We start from the raw sequence: 16,930 nt of genomic DNA, 5'->3' as shown, positions 1-16,930 counted from the left end.
CACCCAGGACCGACTGAGTGCCTGTTATGGGTCAGGCACTGCTCTGTCCTGGGTGCTGAGGACACAACTGGAAACAAACTGGACAGTTACTGCTCTTGTCGAGCGTCTGTATTCCAGTGGTGTAGACAGAAAATAAACAGGTACGTGATACAACAGCCAAAAAACGAAGCAGGGGAGGCCCTGGACAGGACAGTCATGACAGGCCTGTGCACGAGGCGGCCTCTGAGCAGAGCCCTGGACGAGGCACTCAGGGACCAGGGAAGCGCGAGGGCACGTACAAGGGTCCTGAGGCAGTGCACTCGGCGCGTCCAGGAGGAGCCTGGTGGCCAGTGAGCATTAAGCGGGGTGGACGGGAGCGTGTGGGAGGAGCTGAGGCTGCAGGAGATGCATGTGGCGGTGCCTGGTTTGCGAGCGTCCTGCCCGGCCCTCCCGAGACCAGCCTGGACTCGCCCTGGCCCCCGGTCCACAGGGTCCACTGGGCCCAGCCCCGAGAGCGAGCACAGGCTTCGTGCTGCGTATAAGGAGATGACGCAGAGGAGCTTCCTCTTTTCAGTCCCGGAGGCCATGGCGGCCTCGGGCTGACCACCACCTCCCCCGCTCTGTCCCGGCTCCTGCCCGCCTCACTGTCCTGGGGAGTTCAGTGGGGCCCCCAGCCCCAGAGTCAGAGTCTGCATGTGCCGCCCCCTGTGGCCCTGCACCTGCCATGGGACAGGCCGTGGAGCCACCCTGGCTTGGCTGCCACTAGCTGTGAGCTGGCTCGCCTTTCCAAACGTGGGAAACCTCATCTGTGACAAAGGAGTCGTGCCACGTCGCAGGCCTTGCTGGGGAGCGAACGAGTGAGCCCACGGCAGGTTTCTAAGTGGCAGGCATCTGTGGATGCCGCCTGCCAGCTCTGCCATTTACTTAATGTTTTTCTTTAAATCAACCATCTTTATCAACTTACATAGACTTAGCCTGAAAAGAAGCTTTACGTCACCACCATAACGTGAAAACAAACACTCCTTGCTATAAATAGAGCAACTATGAAAATGAATTCAACAGAGACAAAACAGGGGCACCGAGCCCTCGTCCAGTCTGGGGTGGGCTGAGCCCGAGGCCCGTCCGCTGGCAGGGGCGGGGACCCAGAGCCAGACACCACGGCCACGCCAGCCCCGGCAGATGCACGACCAGGGGTTCTACCCTCCCCAGCCCACTGCGGGGAAAGGGTGGTGGGACAGGAGTTAAGGCACCCAGAGCCCAGCCAGCCTGGCCCATCGCCAGGTGGGTGTCAGCAGAGGAGGGAGGGAGGAAGGAAGAGGGGCTGGGGAGCCAGTTAAAATCCAGTCACGGGGCCACAGAGCCCACCGGGAGCAACAAAGGTGAGGCCAGCCGGAGGCCACGCTGAGCCGAGTCCCAACCCTGGCCTCCGCGTGGCTGCTGCAGAGGGGGACAGGCCAGGCGTAGGGGCTGGAGCCCCAGGAAGGGCTCTGGAGGGTCAGACCACAGCAGGGGACCCGCTTTTCTCACTCGTCCAGTAGAGGAGAGACCCCTGAGGATGAGGGGCAGGGGTTGCAGGGACTGCACGGCTCAGCCCGGTGCACCTGAATCTGTCACAGACACACGCGAAATGACTCCCTAAGTTGGGAAGCTGCCGTGGTCATCGGCAAGCAGACCCCACTTTCCTAGAACAGGGTCAGCAAAACTATGGTTCATAGGCCAAACCCGCCGGCTGTTCTGTAAAGGAAGCATCACAGGCACGTGGTCGCGATCCTCGGATCCATGCCGCCCGCCGCTGCCCGTGCGTGACCTGGGCAGAGCGGAACAGCTGCGACAGAGGCGACATGGCCTGCAAAGCTGAAAATACTCACAAGCTGGTCCCTCACACACAAAGTTTGTCAACTCCGGCCTGGGACACTCTCCTCGGGAGATCAGCCCCCGTCCACCCGCCCAAACCCTCCTCAAAGCTTCTTCCCTCAGCTGTAAACCTGTCCCAGACCCGTGCCGACCCTGGGGATTTTAAACATCTGTCTTTATCTAAGAATTTCTGACCCTGAAACCAAACCCCCTCCCCCAGCGTAAGGGGAAGCCCAGCCCCCAACACGGCCCTGGCCCTGGGGAAGCTGGGTGTGCGCCAGCCCCACTGCCCGGGGGACCAGCACCCGGTCCAGGTGCCTCACCCCTCGAACCCCGGGGCTCCGGTTCACAGGTGAGTTACGAGTCGCAGCTGGTCACCTCCCTTCTCCGAGCCCCTGGGGCCCCGCCGTGTCCGTAGGACGCGGGTGCGTGCTGAGGCTCAGCCCCACGGCCACTCTGCCGGGGGGTCTCCACCCGTCTTTGGTGAGTGCTCTGTGCGCCTCGCACCGACGGTCACAAGAGGGACCTTGTGGAAGAGAGAAGCCACCAGAGCCCGACCAGGAGTCCTGTCGCCGCCCCTCCCACGGGCAGGACCGCCTTCCATCCGCCAACCGGGGGCCCAAGGCCGAGGCTCCATGTGGCTGGGGGGATGGAGCCGTCCCCGTGTCTCAGTGAAGCCGGAGGGGAGAGCCGTGACTGGGCGGGCCAGGGGAGCCCACTCCACCTCGGCCCCCACCCTGGACCTGGCACGCGTGCCTCCTGACCCCGGCTTGCGCGTGGGGCAGCAAGCGAGCGTGAGAGCGAACAGGACACTCTCCCGCTGCAGAGCTGGCGGGCCCAGACCTCCATCAGGGGTCAGAGTCAGAGCACGCTGCCCTAGGGGGGCAGCCCGCACCCAGCCCCCCCGGAGGCCCTCTGAGACCCTAGCTCCCCGAGGGGGCTCCCCCCCGGGCCCCACACGGCGTCCTGTCCCCTGTACCACAGCTGTGCCCCCAAGACGGACAGCAGAGGCTGGCCCGGCCCCCAGCTCCGCGGCGCCTGTACCGTGCCCGGTCTCAGGACACCTCCCCCACCCCAGCCCCATGCTCCCTTCGGTCTCCTTGGAAAAAAACGCTTTAATATTATTTACAACAGCAACGCACTGGAGGAGGGGCCAGCCAGGAAGAGGAGTCTCTTTACGACGCAGGAGGAGCTGAGAGGCTGAAGAAGAGGCTGTTCCATGTCAACGTCGTCACCTTGCCGAGGAGGCCGGTCCTCCTGGCAACCAGAGGCTGTTCATACAGGCTCCCGGAGAGACACCTTCCACAAACTTTGACGTGAACTAATGAAGTTTGCACAGCTCATCAGGACTGGCTGCCCTGGAGACTCGGCATCCACACCAAGGACAGCCACGGCGAGACAAGCGAAGGCTCCGTCTCACGGCAGTGCTCCTGCCTGCGCCTGGCCCGGGCCCTCGGGCTTCGGCTCGGATGCAGAGGCCCAACCCCAGGGAAGAGCAGGTGGTCCTGCGCTGGGGTCTTGGTGGCTCCATGAGTTGCAATAACGGCACCCAGTGACCCTCTAGGGCCTCGGGACCGGGGTCCAGTCTAGCAGCGGATGGCGCCAGCCCCGGGGTCCTTACAGGCTGGCAGAGGTGCCTGTGAGCTGGCAGGCCCTCTCCAGGCTGATGGCCCCGAATCAGGTGTCCCTGTGACCAGGGAAGGATGACTGCCCTGGGCCTGGGGAAGGAGCTGGTCTGAGGGTGTCTTGAGCCAAGTTCTGGGTGAGGCGGGGGTGTGGGTGGGGATGAGGTGAGGCCTGGTGCCTGGAGCGAATGGGCGGGGCAATGGGCTGACGGTGGGTGGGGCGGGCGGGGGGGATGCAAGGGGAGCGCAGGAACTGGTCAAGGGTCTGGTGCGTGTGAAGGATTCGGGCAAAGCCCCCTGGTGGTCATCTTCGAGGACAAGGAGGCAACCGGCTCTCTGGGGCGGGGCTAGGGGAAGTTCCTGGGTGGGGGCCCCTGCTGCTGAGAGGTCTCTGGTTTGAGGGGGTCACTAAAGCCCTATGAGAGGCCCAGGCCCAGCAAACATCGGGCTGACCTTTGCTACCCCTCCCCCACAGGGTGGTGGGTCTCCCCTTCAGGCTCCAATCTCTCTAGGCCTAGAGAATCAAAGTCACCAGCTTTATAGACGTGTACTGACTCGCATGACCATCGAATACACACTGACGAAACAAGGGAGGTGCTGCATACAGTTGCGGGCTGGACCGCACTCCTCCAAATTCATGTGTTGAGGGCCCCCCCAGCCAAGTGACTGTATCTGGAGACAGGGCCCTTAATGAGGCAACGAAGGTAAAATGAGGTCATCAGGGTGGGGCCCTGATCCAAGAGGACTGGCATCCTTACAAGAAGAGGAGACACAGAGGGCTCTCTGCCCCCCACCCCCGCCACCCCCCAGTGCGTGCACAAGGAATCCACGTGAGGACACACAGAGAAGGTGGCCATCTGCGAACCTGGAATGGCCCGACGGCACCGGTCTCGGACGTCCAGGCTCCAGACTGCCATCTGAGCCGCTGGTCTGTGGCGTGGTCTATGGCGGCCCAAGCTGACCCACATGGCAGTGTCCGTCACGTGGTCTTACCTTGGAAAAGCCCACATCTTCCTCCCCCATGGCCACGGCACTTCTGAGAAGGCGAGGGGCCTGTGACCTCTGCCCAGGACCCATGCATGAGGCTGATGGCGTTCCCTGCACTCTTGAGCCTGACGGATCTTCTACAGCTGCTTTCATAACTAGGAAGCTGCACATACCTGTGAGCCTGTGTCTGGCTGCCAGGTAAGTGGGGGCAGTGAGGAGGGCGATGTGGGCCCCAGGCCTGCCCAGGGCCCTTGGGGTCTGACAGCTCCTCATGCTTGCGCGACGCCCTCCCCATGTGCACCGCCCTCCCCGCCCCCACTAGGACCGTCTGGAAGAGGGTTTGCCGCTGCAACCGCAGGGCCAGGGCAAGGCTCACGGACTGCGTGCTCCACTCACCACCTCCCACATTCACTTCCGAACGTCCAATCAAGCCCTCGACTCCCTTTTCTTAAAAACTCCCGAATGAGTTTGCACCGCTCTTGGGACAAAGAGCCAACGCTGCCGAAGCTTCCAGGCCGCAGCCCTCACCAGCCTTCCCATAGACCAGGCTCCTCTGCAGCCCCTGGGGTTCAGCCCCAGGGCCTTGCTTCAGTCCTGAGGCTGCCCAGGCCTCCTGGACCACAGGGCCTTTGCACGAGATGATGGAACTGAAACCAGCTCTTCCACTGCACTGTGCTGCCTCACACTGCCATGGGCCCAGGGACACAGGAAGGAAACGGTTCATTTTCTTGGGGAGACGCTGTCATGTAGTCCAACCCTGGTTAGCCTCCTCCCGACCGCCTCCAGTGAGCCCGAACACAGCACTCCCTCTACGCCAAGTTGGCTGATTCTTTTCTTTTTTGATAAATTTATTTATTTATTTTTGGCTGCGTTGGGTCTTCATTGCTGCGCGCAGGTTTTCTCTAGTTGCGGCGCGCGGGCTTCTCATCGTGGTGGCTTCTCTTGTTGCGGAGCACAGGCTCTAGGCTCGCAGGCTCAGTAGTTGTGGCTCGTGGGCTCTAGAGCGCAGGCTTAGTACTTGTGGCACGCGGGCTTAGTTGCTCCGTGGCACGTGGGATCTTCCTGGACCAGGGCTGGAACCTGTGTCTCCTGCATTGGCAGGTGGATTCTTAACCACTGCGCCACCAGGGAAGCCCGTTGCCCGGTTCTTTATCTGTCTTTGTCAACTTTCATCCCGATGTTGCCAGCCTCTCCTTGCCCTGTGCTGAGGGCCGTGCCCTGGGATCCCCCCGGCTCCCAGACCTAACTCCAGACCCCCCCCACAAGCCCACCCCCCTCCACAGAAGGGCCCGGCAAACACGGGCAGCGGCAGCTCTGCTGGGGGGCCCTCCAGATAAAGCTGAGCCCTGGCTCTCACCCTCCTCCCAGTAGGCAGGTGTGCCCGGGCAGATGGGACGCGGCCAGAGCACTCTGTGTGGCCCCTCCAACATCCTGAGACATTGCAACGCCCGCCCAGCCAGACTATTCGAGAGGCTCTCAAGCCAGCACGCGTTCTGAGTTGAACGCACTTGAAATTCAGCGGAGCCAAGACAGGCAAGTTCAAATTACAGCGTCTATGTCGAGCTCATTGTTACAGCAGAGCCTGGAGGCCCCACACGTCGGCTCCTTCAGACAGGAGCCCGCGAACGGTCCCGACCGCCTGTCAGGGGAGAAAGCCAAGGAGAAAAGACGCCGTCTGCCCAGCCGGACCCCCGGCGCAACCTGTCAGCCCCCCACTTCCTGGCGGGGCCGGCTCGCCGTCCTCTCTGAGCCAAGCCCCGGCTGACCGCACAGTGGCACTGGCCGGCGGTGCGGAGACCAGAGCTGGGCCACTGCAAGGCCCCGCACCCTCCTACCAGGCCTGTTGAAGGGGATACGGTCCCTAAGCAGCCTGTGACGGGCCCCAGGTCGGAGCAGAGGTTTGGTCCGTGAACCATGCCATCTGGGCAATGGGAAAACCACATCAAGACAACCGGGTTATCGGCCCTCCTTCCCGGGGCAGCCTTTCTGGGAGCCCCTAGGCTTTCTGAGTCTGGGGGCCGCTGTCCAGCTCCTCACCGGCTGGGGGCCTGGAGGCTAACTGCGCCGTGCTCACTGCAGCCCAGGAGGGGATGGCACCGAGGCTGGCTCCTGGGCTGAGCTGGGTGGGAAGGGACCCTGCACGACCCGGGTCACAGTCAGGTCGGGTCTACGGATGGATGAGGAGGCAGAGGCCGAGGGCCCCGAGGGCCAGCGCTTCCGCTTCAAAAACAAAAGAAGACAAAGCAAAGCCCGCTTTCCCTGTCCCTCAGACAACTCAGAACAGACACTCCAACTCGAGTTCCTGGGCCCTCGGCGTGGAGTGACCGGGGTCACTGCCCTCCCGGGAGGTCTGCCTCCTCGTCCGTAAGGTGAAGGGGAGACCAGGTAAGCCTGAGCACCTGGAGGCCTGATTGTTCTATGAACACGGAGGTGAACCACGGAGGGTGGGGAGGCTGGGCGAGACCGCATCCCAGGCCTGACGCGGGCAGGGCTACAGCCAAACAACACCCGCCGGCCTCCCGGCCCAGGAGCTGGCCCGAGGCCGTCAGCCACTGGCACTGCAAGCCTGGCCCCTCACGAGCACCTCCGGGGAGACCAGGGCCCTCAGCCGAGGGGCTGCTGGGATTTAAGCCCAGGGTTGGCTTGACTCTGCTGGCCGTCTCCACCCTGGGGTGGGGCTGGTGGGCCAGGGGGAGAGCTGAGGGACATGGCCCTCTTCAGCGAACAGACCTGCCAGCAGCTGCCGGGCAGGGGAGGGCCGCCTGCCCCACTCGCCTGCCTGCCTGCTGGAGCCCACCACCCCCCCAGACCCAAGCCCCTGCCTCAGTGCCCACCAGGGGAAGCGTGGGGCTGGGAGCCCAGCCAGCACCCAGCCCCGGGAAGCCCGGAAGTCACCCACACCTGCATCTCACCTGCCTGCTCCTCGGCCCCATCACAGGTGAACTGTATTCAATTACAAGATGCCACCAGATCCCAGAGCACCCCAGGGAGTGGCCTGGGGGTCGGAGCGGCCAGGGCCAGGCCTCCCGCTGGCTTGGGGTCCAACAGGTCTGAGCCGCTGGGGCCGAAGTCCTTGTGGGGACACGGTGCCTGCGGAGCCAGCCTCCTCCCGCCTCCTTCCCGGGGTCATCTTGGCGCTCGTGCACAGACAGGGTTGGGGGGGTCACTGCATCAGTCACTGCTCCCAATGCCTGCCCTCCGTCAAACCACGGACTCTACGCCCAGGTCTTGGGACAGACGGCAGAATGGAGAGGGGGAAGGACCTCCCTGCCCAGCCTCAGCGAGGGGGGTCCCAGCTTTGGACCAGCCCCTCTCCCGATACGAAGGCCCCAGCCTGTGGATGAAGCTTCCAGGAAGCCACCTGCCAAGGAACCGGCCCCAGGGGCCAGTCCCTGTGCCAGGTCCACGAGGGGCTGCCTGCCACCTGCTCGCAGCCCGGACACGGCTGGTCGGCCACGCTCAGCCACCGAGAGGCCGGGGCCACAGTGCCCCCATCATAGGCCCTCTGCTCTCAGCTCGCCCCAAGGAGCCGCTGTCCCAACTCTCTGCCATGCAGAAAGAGGAAGAAAGCATAACGCCAGCCTCCAAGTCCCAGCCTGCGGCTGTGAGCGCTGGGTGGAGGCCAGGCGCCCCCGGACAAGGAGGAGCCCCAGCGACGCGCGGCCGCTACAGTGTCCAGAGGCCTCGCGTGGGGGGCGGGGTCCAGGTCAGTACCTGCTGAGGGGAGCCCGGGGGCCATGAGGCGTCCCTGCTCCTCTGAGCCCCTGCGACCTCCCACCTCTAGCCAAGAGCTGTCGCTACGGCAGCTCCGAGGCTCCCCTCCTGCTGACCTGTTCCGGCCCCAGCCCTGCGCCAGGCACCTGGGCCAGGCCGCGTGGTCGTCTGCACTACGGCTACAGCTTCTGCCTGGTCCCGGCCTTGGCTGTGCCGTTCTCCTGCCCTGCCCACGGGGACCGGGCGACTCTCTCCAGGGAGGCACGGGTCAGGGCCGAAGACGCCCGGGAGGCCCCTGACGCCTCCGCCGCCCCCCAGTTTCCCTTCCTCCTGACGTCACCTCCATGGGGCTGCCCATCTCGGTCCTCCCACCCTGCCTCGGGAGCTCAGGAGGCTGGTGGCCTGTGTCCAGCAGGCAGGACGCTGAGGGCAGGGGTTTGTCCCAGTGCCTGGTGCCAGGGCGGGGCCCACGGGGTGCGGGGCCCTGTAAGCCAGGATGGCGGAAGGGGTCTGCTCCCTGCGTGGTGAGGGCAGGCCCGCAAACACGTGCTCTGCTCGTTCCCAGCCGCTTCAAAAAGAAGGAGCAGGTGGCTGGAGGCTCACGCCCACGTCCAGAGGCAGCAGAGGTGGCCTGTGTCCACGTGCCCCCGGCAGGGCCCGCCTGAATAAGGGGAGCCGGGGACGCTCAAGGGAGCCTGCACGCTCGGCCCCTTCCAGGGCAGGCAGCGGGGCCCCGGGGGGCCTCAGCCTGAGCCTCTGTCCCCTGACAACTGGACGACTTTGGGACGGACCTGGCTCTGCCCATCCTCAGGGCCCAGCAAGCAGGGATGTGCTGGAGGAGGCTGTGAGGGGCAGGGCCTCAGGTCTGTGTGGACCCCAGTCCCCTCCGCCTCAGGCCAGCGCCTCGCGGGGCCCCGGGGGGCAGGCAAAGATTCCAGACGGCGGGACCAGGATCTCTGCCGGTCTGTCCGCGCGGGGAAAGCTCTGGGTGAGAGATGGGTAGGGCCGACCCACGGCCTGGGGGCTGCCTGGCTCCTGGGGGGTCGGGACCCTCCCAGCCGCCTCCCTACCACCTGTACTTCGCAGCCTCAGAAAGCCGCTCAGGGACTCCACCCCTCGGCGCTCCCCCAAACCTGTATTTTGATTTCTTAGGAGCAGGTGCCCGTGGGGCCCCCCAGGAGGTGCACTGACCTGGGCACAACCGGACAGAAGCAGATGGGGAAGGTGTACGTGTCTGAGCGCCGGGTCCCCTACACACACGTTCAAGCGCCCTGGCAGCACACGGACGAAGCCACGTGAAGATGCCACAGCTCCGTGGCTCTGGCCCCGAGTCCAGTGCTGTCCCACGACCTGACGGGGCGTCCTCAAAGCCATGCCCCAAAAGTCATCTCCGTCCGGCAGACACTGACCACTGCCAGTCCTGGGCCACACCAGATGAGGACGGGGCTGAGGGCCAGGCCCTGAGGTGGCCGCACGGAGGAGCAGACGCACTGCCCAGGGTGACCCACAGCAAAATGTGATGAGGGGCCACCGGGGCAGGCTCTCCGGCCTCACGCTCACCCTGCGCCCTGCTCCTGGGCCCTCGTGAACCTGTCGCCCAATCTGGACCCGGAGCCAGGCCCTGAACAAGACCAGCTCCTTGGCAGGTGTTGGGAGTGGCCTGGCCCCGAGGATGGGCTCTCATCGGGGCCAGGCTTGGAGGATGAAGGGAGCCAGGGTGGCTTCTGCTTCTCCGGGAGGCCGCGCCCAAGCTGGGCTGTGAGGGTCGGAGGGAAGGAGCACTGAGTGGAGAAGCAGCGTGTCCGGGGCAGGAAGCCCCAGGCGGCGGGCCGAATCCAGCTCCTGGCCTGCTTCTGCACCACCTGCGAGCTAAGAATGAGCCTGCGTGTTTAAATGGCCAAAAAAGTTTTTAAAGCTGTTTACGGCAGCTTTACCCATAACTGCTAACGCCTGAAAACGACCACGATGTCCTTCGGCAGGTGATGTACAGATGAACTGTGGTCCGTCCAAACAGTGGAAAATTACTCAGAGCGAAAAGAAATCAGTCATCGAGTCAAGAAAAGACCTTGGAGGCGCCTCAAGTGTGAATCACTAAGCAAAGAAGCCAGTCTGAGCAGGCCACAGACTGTGTGCCTCCACTACATTCTGGAAAAGGCAAAACTACAGAGACAGTGAGAGACCATGGTGCTGGGGGTGTTTAGGGCACGCAAGTGTTCCGTGGGACGTGACAGCTCACGTTTGTCAAAAGCCACAGAACCGTACGAAACATGAGGTGAACCATGGACTCTACGGTCATAACACACCAGTACTGGTTCATTACTTCTAACAAAGGCACCCCCCGTCGTGGAGGGCCCAGGGACCCAGCTCCACTCCCCACCTCCCCTCCACACGGGTGGGTGCACGTGCACGGGAAAGGGGTCACCTCCCCGCCGGGTCCCTGGGCCCCGGTCCTGTTGGTGTCCCAGAGAGCAGGGCCCCGCCTGGGCCTCTCCGGACTCACGGCCGTGACTCTGGGTGACGGTGCCCGCGGGAAGGAGCTCCAGCCTTCGGGGATCTCCTGACTCGGTGCCACGTCTGCACCGGTTACGGCTCTGGGCGGTGAGTGGAGAGAGTGCCCGTCCCTGAACACCAGCGGTCGGCAGGGCCTGGACAGCGGCTCAGAGCCACAGGTCAGTGCAAGGCACAGCAGGGCCCCAGGGGCACTGGCGCCCTCACATGAGCCAGACCTCGCTGGGGCCACGACCCACAGGACCAGCCCCGTGGGGAAAGCATGTGCCCATTCCCCGAGGGGACACCAAGTTGGGGGCAGCCACGTGCCGAAGCCCGGCCTCCGTGCCCACAGCCCTCACTGCGGCGGGAGCCGAGGCAGGCTCAGGCCTCAGGAGACCGGGGCGAGTAAATCTAGGACTGGCAAGGAGCGAGGTGGTGGCCCGGCCACACCATGCATTCACAGGGTTACGGGTTTCTGTGTGTCCCCGCAAGAGGATGTCACCACATCCCCGGTTTACAGATTTGGAAACTCCAGCTCAGCAGTTAAGACAGGCACAGTGGCCACGCCGGCCTCAAGCTCTCTGTGACACACTCTAGAATCTGTGTCTGGCATCTTGCCTGTCGCCCGAGTCCAATCCTGCAAGGCCCTGGGTTAGGCCGGGCCCCGAGGAAGGCCAGGCAGGGAGGAGAGGGGCGGCCAGCAAACCCGACTGCCCGCCGGGCACCGCAGGCTCAGAGCTGTGCCCTGTGGCCGTTCTTAGGGTCAGTCTCCTCCTTCTGGCCATGGGGCGCTCTCCTTCCCCGGGGCTTTAGAGGGGAGGGGAGGAAAATTCCTGTGAACCACAGCAGACAGGACGGCAGGGAGGAGAAGCAAGGCCATGAACACGGCCTGCCCACACGTGGAGCGTCTGGAAACTCCCAACCACCTGCTCAGCTCAACAGGCGTCCTGGCTGCCGGCTCACGCGGGACAGTCCTTCCAGGAACACTCTGAAGGCTCCAGCCCCGCTCCTCGGGGGAAGCAGGGAGGAAGGGGGCCAGGTCCTGTGGGAAGAACCTGGAGCTGAGCTCCTGCCTTCCCTTCAATGGAACGGCTCCGGCACGCAGCTCCCACCCATGCGGTAGCAGGGGCCGGGCCGCATCTCCTTGAGCAGAGCCCGGGGGCTGAGCCCAAACCCTCCATCACCCCAGCACACACCCGCGGGCCCGCACCTGCGACAGCACGCAGCTATTTCTAACTCTGCCGTCAACCCTCCTCCTGCCTGAAAAATCACCTTTGGGAAAATACAGTCAACCGCCACGACCTGAGATCCTTCCCCAGCCCGATCCGCGGCCACGGGGACCTGTGCGCCAGCCTCAGGTGGCAGGGCTGGGATGCAGCGTGGGGCCAGCCTCTGCTCCCGCCAGCTCACCCGAGACCCTTCCACGGAGGCTCGGCTCTCCAGGGAAGCCCTTCTGAGCCCCGGGGCCAGGGTGGGAAGGGCCCCGAGTCCCACAGAGTCCAGTGAGCTGGCCAAGGGGGTCACCGCTGCCACAGGCCGGGGCGGCTCAGAGCACCTCCCCTCCCCCACGGGCTGCTGGCGCCCTGCACGGCGAGGCCCGTCTGCCCTGTTTGCCTTCTCTCTGGCTCGCTCCCCGTCCTCGGCTCACACCCTGCACCTGCCCGGAGCCGGTGGGCGGACAGCAGCCGTGGACAGCGTGCTTCCCGTCTGGGACTCAGTGCTCTCGGGGACCAGCAAGTAGAGATGTCAGTGCTCTGCTGAGAGTTCCCACCAGCAGGTGCAACAGCTCCAAACCCATCCTCTCGGCCCCAGCAAGCTCCCCCGGGGACCCCCCAGCCTGACGGCCCTCGGCCGCGGGAGCGGCACAGGTCTGGCAGCTCTCCTCCCTTGGCCTGTGTGCCGCCGTCCGGCTGCATGCCTGGCAGCCCCGGGGGCACCTCCCTGGCCCGATACTGACTTTCACCCCGTTACTCAGCCCTCCCACGGGCACTGCTGACGCTGGAGCCCTCCTGCCCCCAAGGGACGGGGCCAACGCCAAGGGAGGAGGGCCATGCGTGGCCTGGGGGCGGACGCCTCCTGCAGGGGTCAGGGCTGCGGTGCCAAGCTCGGGGAGGCCGGCTGCCTGTCGGGGGGACGGTCGGCGTCCTGTGCACATGGCTGTGTGTAGCCGCGTCTTACCTTGAAGATGAGGCAGTCGGTCTTGTGCTCGGCGTACATGGAGGTCAGCCGGTACTGGTTCTCCGTGGTGATGTCCACCTGGTAGCCCGTCAGCGTGTAGCACACCTTCCGGAACTCCTGGATCTTGGTCTGGAAGACCTCCTTCAGCCGCTGGTTCTTCAGCTCCGCGCTCTCCACCTGCTTCTTCAGCTCTGAGGGGGGAGAGAGAGGCAGTCAGCTCCCCAGCCAGTCTCGGAAGGACAGACACAGAGGGGCAGAGGGCGCCGGCGGAGGGGCGAGGAGGCTGCACGCGGCTCCTGACGGGGAGGACAAGCCGGGAAGCAGCCTGGGCTCAGCCCTCTCCTCCAGGCGGGGGCACAGACGGGGACCCTCAACCCAAGACTGCGGCCCTCGGTCTGCCCGCACCAACCAGACGAGTCGACAAACGCTTCCCCGTCTGCAGCCGAGTCCTTGCCGGGGCTGGATGTCCAGCCAGCTGAGAGGCAGCGGGGGCAGGGGGGCTGCGCGAGTGGAGGTCACCTGGAGATGTGGACCACGCTGCCTGGGGCTCCCCGCTGGCCACCGAGAGGCCAGGCCGCTGGGAGAAGACAGGCTCCCTGGGTGGTGGGGTCTGCGAGGGCACCCCTGGGCCCACTATCCCTTACCCCCCAGCCCTGTTCTAACTGGGTGGCTCAGGACAGACACCCTCAGGCCCACTTGCTGCCCCTGCCAGGTGTACAGCCGCACGGGGAGAAACCAGCTGTGTGAAGCCATCGGGAAGGCACATAGCAATTCCCACAAATCCTCCACCCAAGGTGCCTTCCCGGTAATTAAACCCTGATTCATCCCCCGGTTAAGTAGCGAGGCGGCTCCACTCAGCGCACACGAGTTGCCTCCGAGGCCAGGTGCTTCCTGGTGGTCCCACCTGGAGCCGCCCAGGGGGTGTGGAAAACCCCAGCCTCGAGCCGCCAGCCTGATGTGAGCCCTGCCCTTCCCGCCCCGTGGTGGGGACAACCGTCCTCCCTCCTCACGCTGGCCCGCAGGACCCAGTGTGTCTCGTGCTGGTTTAAGACGAGCAGATGCAGTCAGGGTCACTTGCAAGGAGCCTGCGTTCCAGGCAAGAGAGACCCCCCGCCCCGTTCTAGACAATCAAGCTAGACGCCACAGGGCCAGAGGCTGAGGACTGGGGCGGGGGGGCCGTCCGGCTACCCGACAGGCCCCAACACGCTCTGCTGCCGCCACGTGGCCGCGAGGCGGGTGCAGGGTCTCTCCGGCTCACAAGCGTGGACACAGGCGACTGACGACTTGGCCGCCGATCCACGGCGCAGGTGGGGCTGTCAGCCCCCAGGACCAAACTCCCGACGACATTACTTCCCTGCCTCTCACACACTCTGTAAGGGGCCAGGGTTTTGCACACACGTCCCAGGCCCTGTCTACACAGCCTGCAGCTCCGTGGGCAGCCTGGTACCGGCCGCCGGCCGCACGCCCTGCCCGGACCGCCCCCATCCATCACCCGGCCCAGCGGCCCTGCGGACACTCTCGTTCCGGAGCTGAGAGCCGCTCCATCGGGGACGTGGGTGTGGAGCCTTTGATCGATCGAGTAATCGGACTATGAGATCCAAAGGGTAACTGGCAGCTCTGACCCCAGGCTCTTCCCTTGTCTCTCAGCCAGACCACCCAGGATGGACGTGTCAGCAGGAGGAAAAACTCACTGACCGAGCACGTGCGGTGACGTGTCCCGTGTCAGACGGTGCTGCCTTGAGTACCTCTGAGGGACCCAATGGCGAAAAATTAAAGTTTGGTCACAAATGCAGCCCGACCTTGGAGAAGGGAGCGTCCCCTCTGCCCTCAGGCATAAAAGGCCGCCTGTTCCGCAGCTCACAGACTCCTACAGACAGACAGGGCCTCCCCGCTCGGGGGATATGTGCCACCTGCCGCTCTCGGGGACCATGCTCTGCGCACCTGCCACGTGCCGGCACTGGGACCCTGGCAGGCACTTCACGCCCCATGCCCAGCGCGGCCCTCAGAGCCCACGAGGCGGGGCCAGAATGTGGGGCTTGCGGGGGCTTCCTCCAGGTCACAGGGGCTGCCAGAGGCCAAGGGCATCTGGCCCCAGTGGCCCGGTCCACGTGGGGCAGGAGGGGTGCTGCTTCCAGCAAAGTCCGCCCAGCGGCAAGTCCAGGGAAGGGATCATGAGCGCCACTTTGATTTGGGGCAAAGTCAGTGTCCTGCCCTCCTCCTACGATCCTCGTAGCTCAATCGCTTACATAAATGTGAATAAATAACTCACAAAGTGGTTTGGATTAAATAAGTAAAAGATAGGCCTTCATCCTTGAAAGCGGCATTGCTCTGATTCAGCCTCTCCCAGAGCGAGCTGAGGCTTCCCCTCGTGGGACGGAGGCCTGCGCAGGGCACCCCCAAGACGCTCCTCTGCGGTCCCAGAGGCCAGAGGCTCCTGGAGCCTGCAGTGACCCCAATCTGCGCCCACTGGCAGGCACAGTCACAACTGTCACATCAAGGCCTGGCGGCCAGCCTCGGACCTGACCTGCTGGCAATGGCCACACGCGGGCAGACAGAGCCAGCAGAGCAGACAAGTGGCTCCGCTGAGCTCCCGGGCCACCCACCCCAGACCTCACTGCCGTGTGTACGTCCCAGCCCACTCGGCTGTGCTGGGGACGGTGTCACCAGACACTGGGGTCCAACGGCCTCACGCCTGGGCCCAGCCAAGGGCCCCTCCCCTCCTCTCCCCTGCCCTCCCCGCCAGCCCAGGGAGCCGGTCTGCACTGAGATGTTCCTGAGGCCCCCGTGACCGGCCCAGACTCGGCCGGGCCCTCTCTTGCCTCTCCTGCCCTTTGAATCTTGCCCTCCAGCCCGCTGGCCGTCGCTCCTCTGAGCCGAACCTTCTTCCACCCCCCCGCCCACAGGCCCCTCTCCCTCCCAGGCCCCTCTCGGGGCTCTCTGCAAGTCCCTGGGGAGGGAGGAGGGAGGCCGGTGGACAAGTGGGCGTCAGGGAGGGCGGACTCGACCACCCGGAGCCCAGGTGTGGAGCACGGGCCCCGGGGCGCAGGCGGGACAGAGCAGAGGTCAAGGGGCAGCGCCGTCCGCTCTCCGGCCCAGGCCCCTGGCACCCTCCAGCCGCGTCTGAGAGGCCCTGGCATGGCTCTGACCTCCACGCCTCCTCGTCATCCACCCCAACCCTCCTGGAATCGCAGGAGGCAGCTGTGAAAGCTCCGCGGGAAGCGCGCAGCTCAAAAATAAACTGCACTCCATTACGTAAGAGAGAGCGCCGCACCCGATAGCAGAGCTGCCAGGATGAAGACGCGTTCGTGGGCACACGGCTCCGGAGATCCAGGTCCCGGCCCCGAATCTGGAGACTGGTTTATCCGAGGGGGTGGGCACAGCAAACGAGGGGCAGGCAGACGGCCGGCCAGCCGGCCTCGCCGGGCCTCTGCAGAGCCCAGCTGTGCCTGTTTTACTGAAAGTGCACCTGCCTCAGCCATTCAATTTCCTTCTGTGAGTCTGCAGGCAGAGGGCAGGGCGTGGAGGCGGCAGCGGCGAAAAGGTCTCTGCTCCCGCTCTCAGGTCCCGAGGGCGGCCCGGCCCCGGCAGCAGCTCCCCTTGCGCTTGGTCAGACTCCGGCTCGCTGGCCCATACTCTGGGATGGAGACCCTTCAGAGGGGGGCGAAGCCAACAGCCAGCACTGCCCACTACACCCCTTTTGTTCCCAGGAGGGCCGAGATGCACATGCAGACAAGACGGCCGCAGAGATGCTCTGAAAGGTGAGCGAGGCTCTCAGGGGCAGGCCCAGCGGTCCTCTCATCCGAGTCCCCCCTTGCCAGGGGGCCTGAGCCGTGCCCACGGGGCGGCCTATGCCAGTCTGGCCAGCCCATCCTGCTCCTGTGCCCCGTGGATAGACAGACCTCCAGCAGCACCGCCTGCTCCAAGCGCCTCCGTCCTGGGACCCCTCAAGGCCACGGCTCCCTGCTGGTGGGCTGGCCTGACCCACGTCAGAGTCCAGAGGGTTCTGACAGCACAGCAGGTACCGCCCCCACCCTCCTGCTGCTGCAGCAGGCCCAGCCCCTGTGGGGAAGGCAGCCGGCGTGGGAGAGCGCAGAGCTGGGACG

At 64.9% G+C, this 16,930-nt stretch overlaps 1 protein-coding gene across 2 annotated transcripts in view; it reads right to left on the bottom strand.

The window, feature by feature from the left end:
• Window positions 1-16,930, bottom strand: part of MAD1L1 (mitotic arrest deficient 1 like 1) — a 323,431-nt gene that overhangs the window by 22,108 nt on the left and 284,393 nt on the right. For both annotated transcript variants that reach the window (XM_082645300.1, XM_082645299.1), the window contains exon 17: window positions 12,828-13,018. In XM_082645300.1, coding sequence (XP_082501426.1) covers window positions 12,828-13,018 — 191 coding nt within the window. The remainder of the gene's footprint in view (window positions 1-12,827; window positions 13,019-16,930) is intronic.

The sequence above is a fragment of the Mesoplodon mirus genome (genome assembly GCF_964341445.2).
Source record: "Mesoplodon mirus genome assembly, chromosome: 15".
Classification (NCBI taxonomy): Eukaryota; Metazoa; Chordata; class Mammalia; order Artiodactyla; family Ziphiidae; genus Mesoplodon; species Mesoplodon mirus.
The sequence above is the reverse complement of the archived record's forward strand: the minus strand, read 5'-3'. Positions and strand labels throughout refer to the sequence as shown.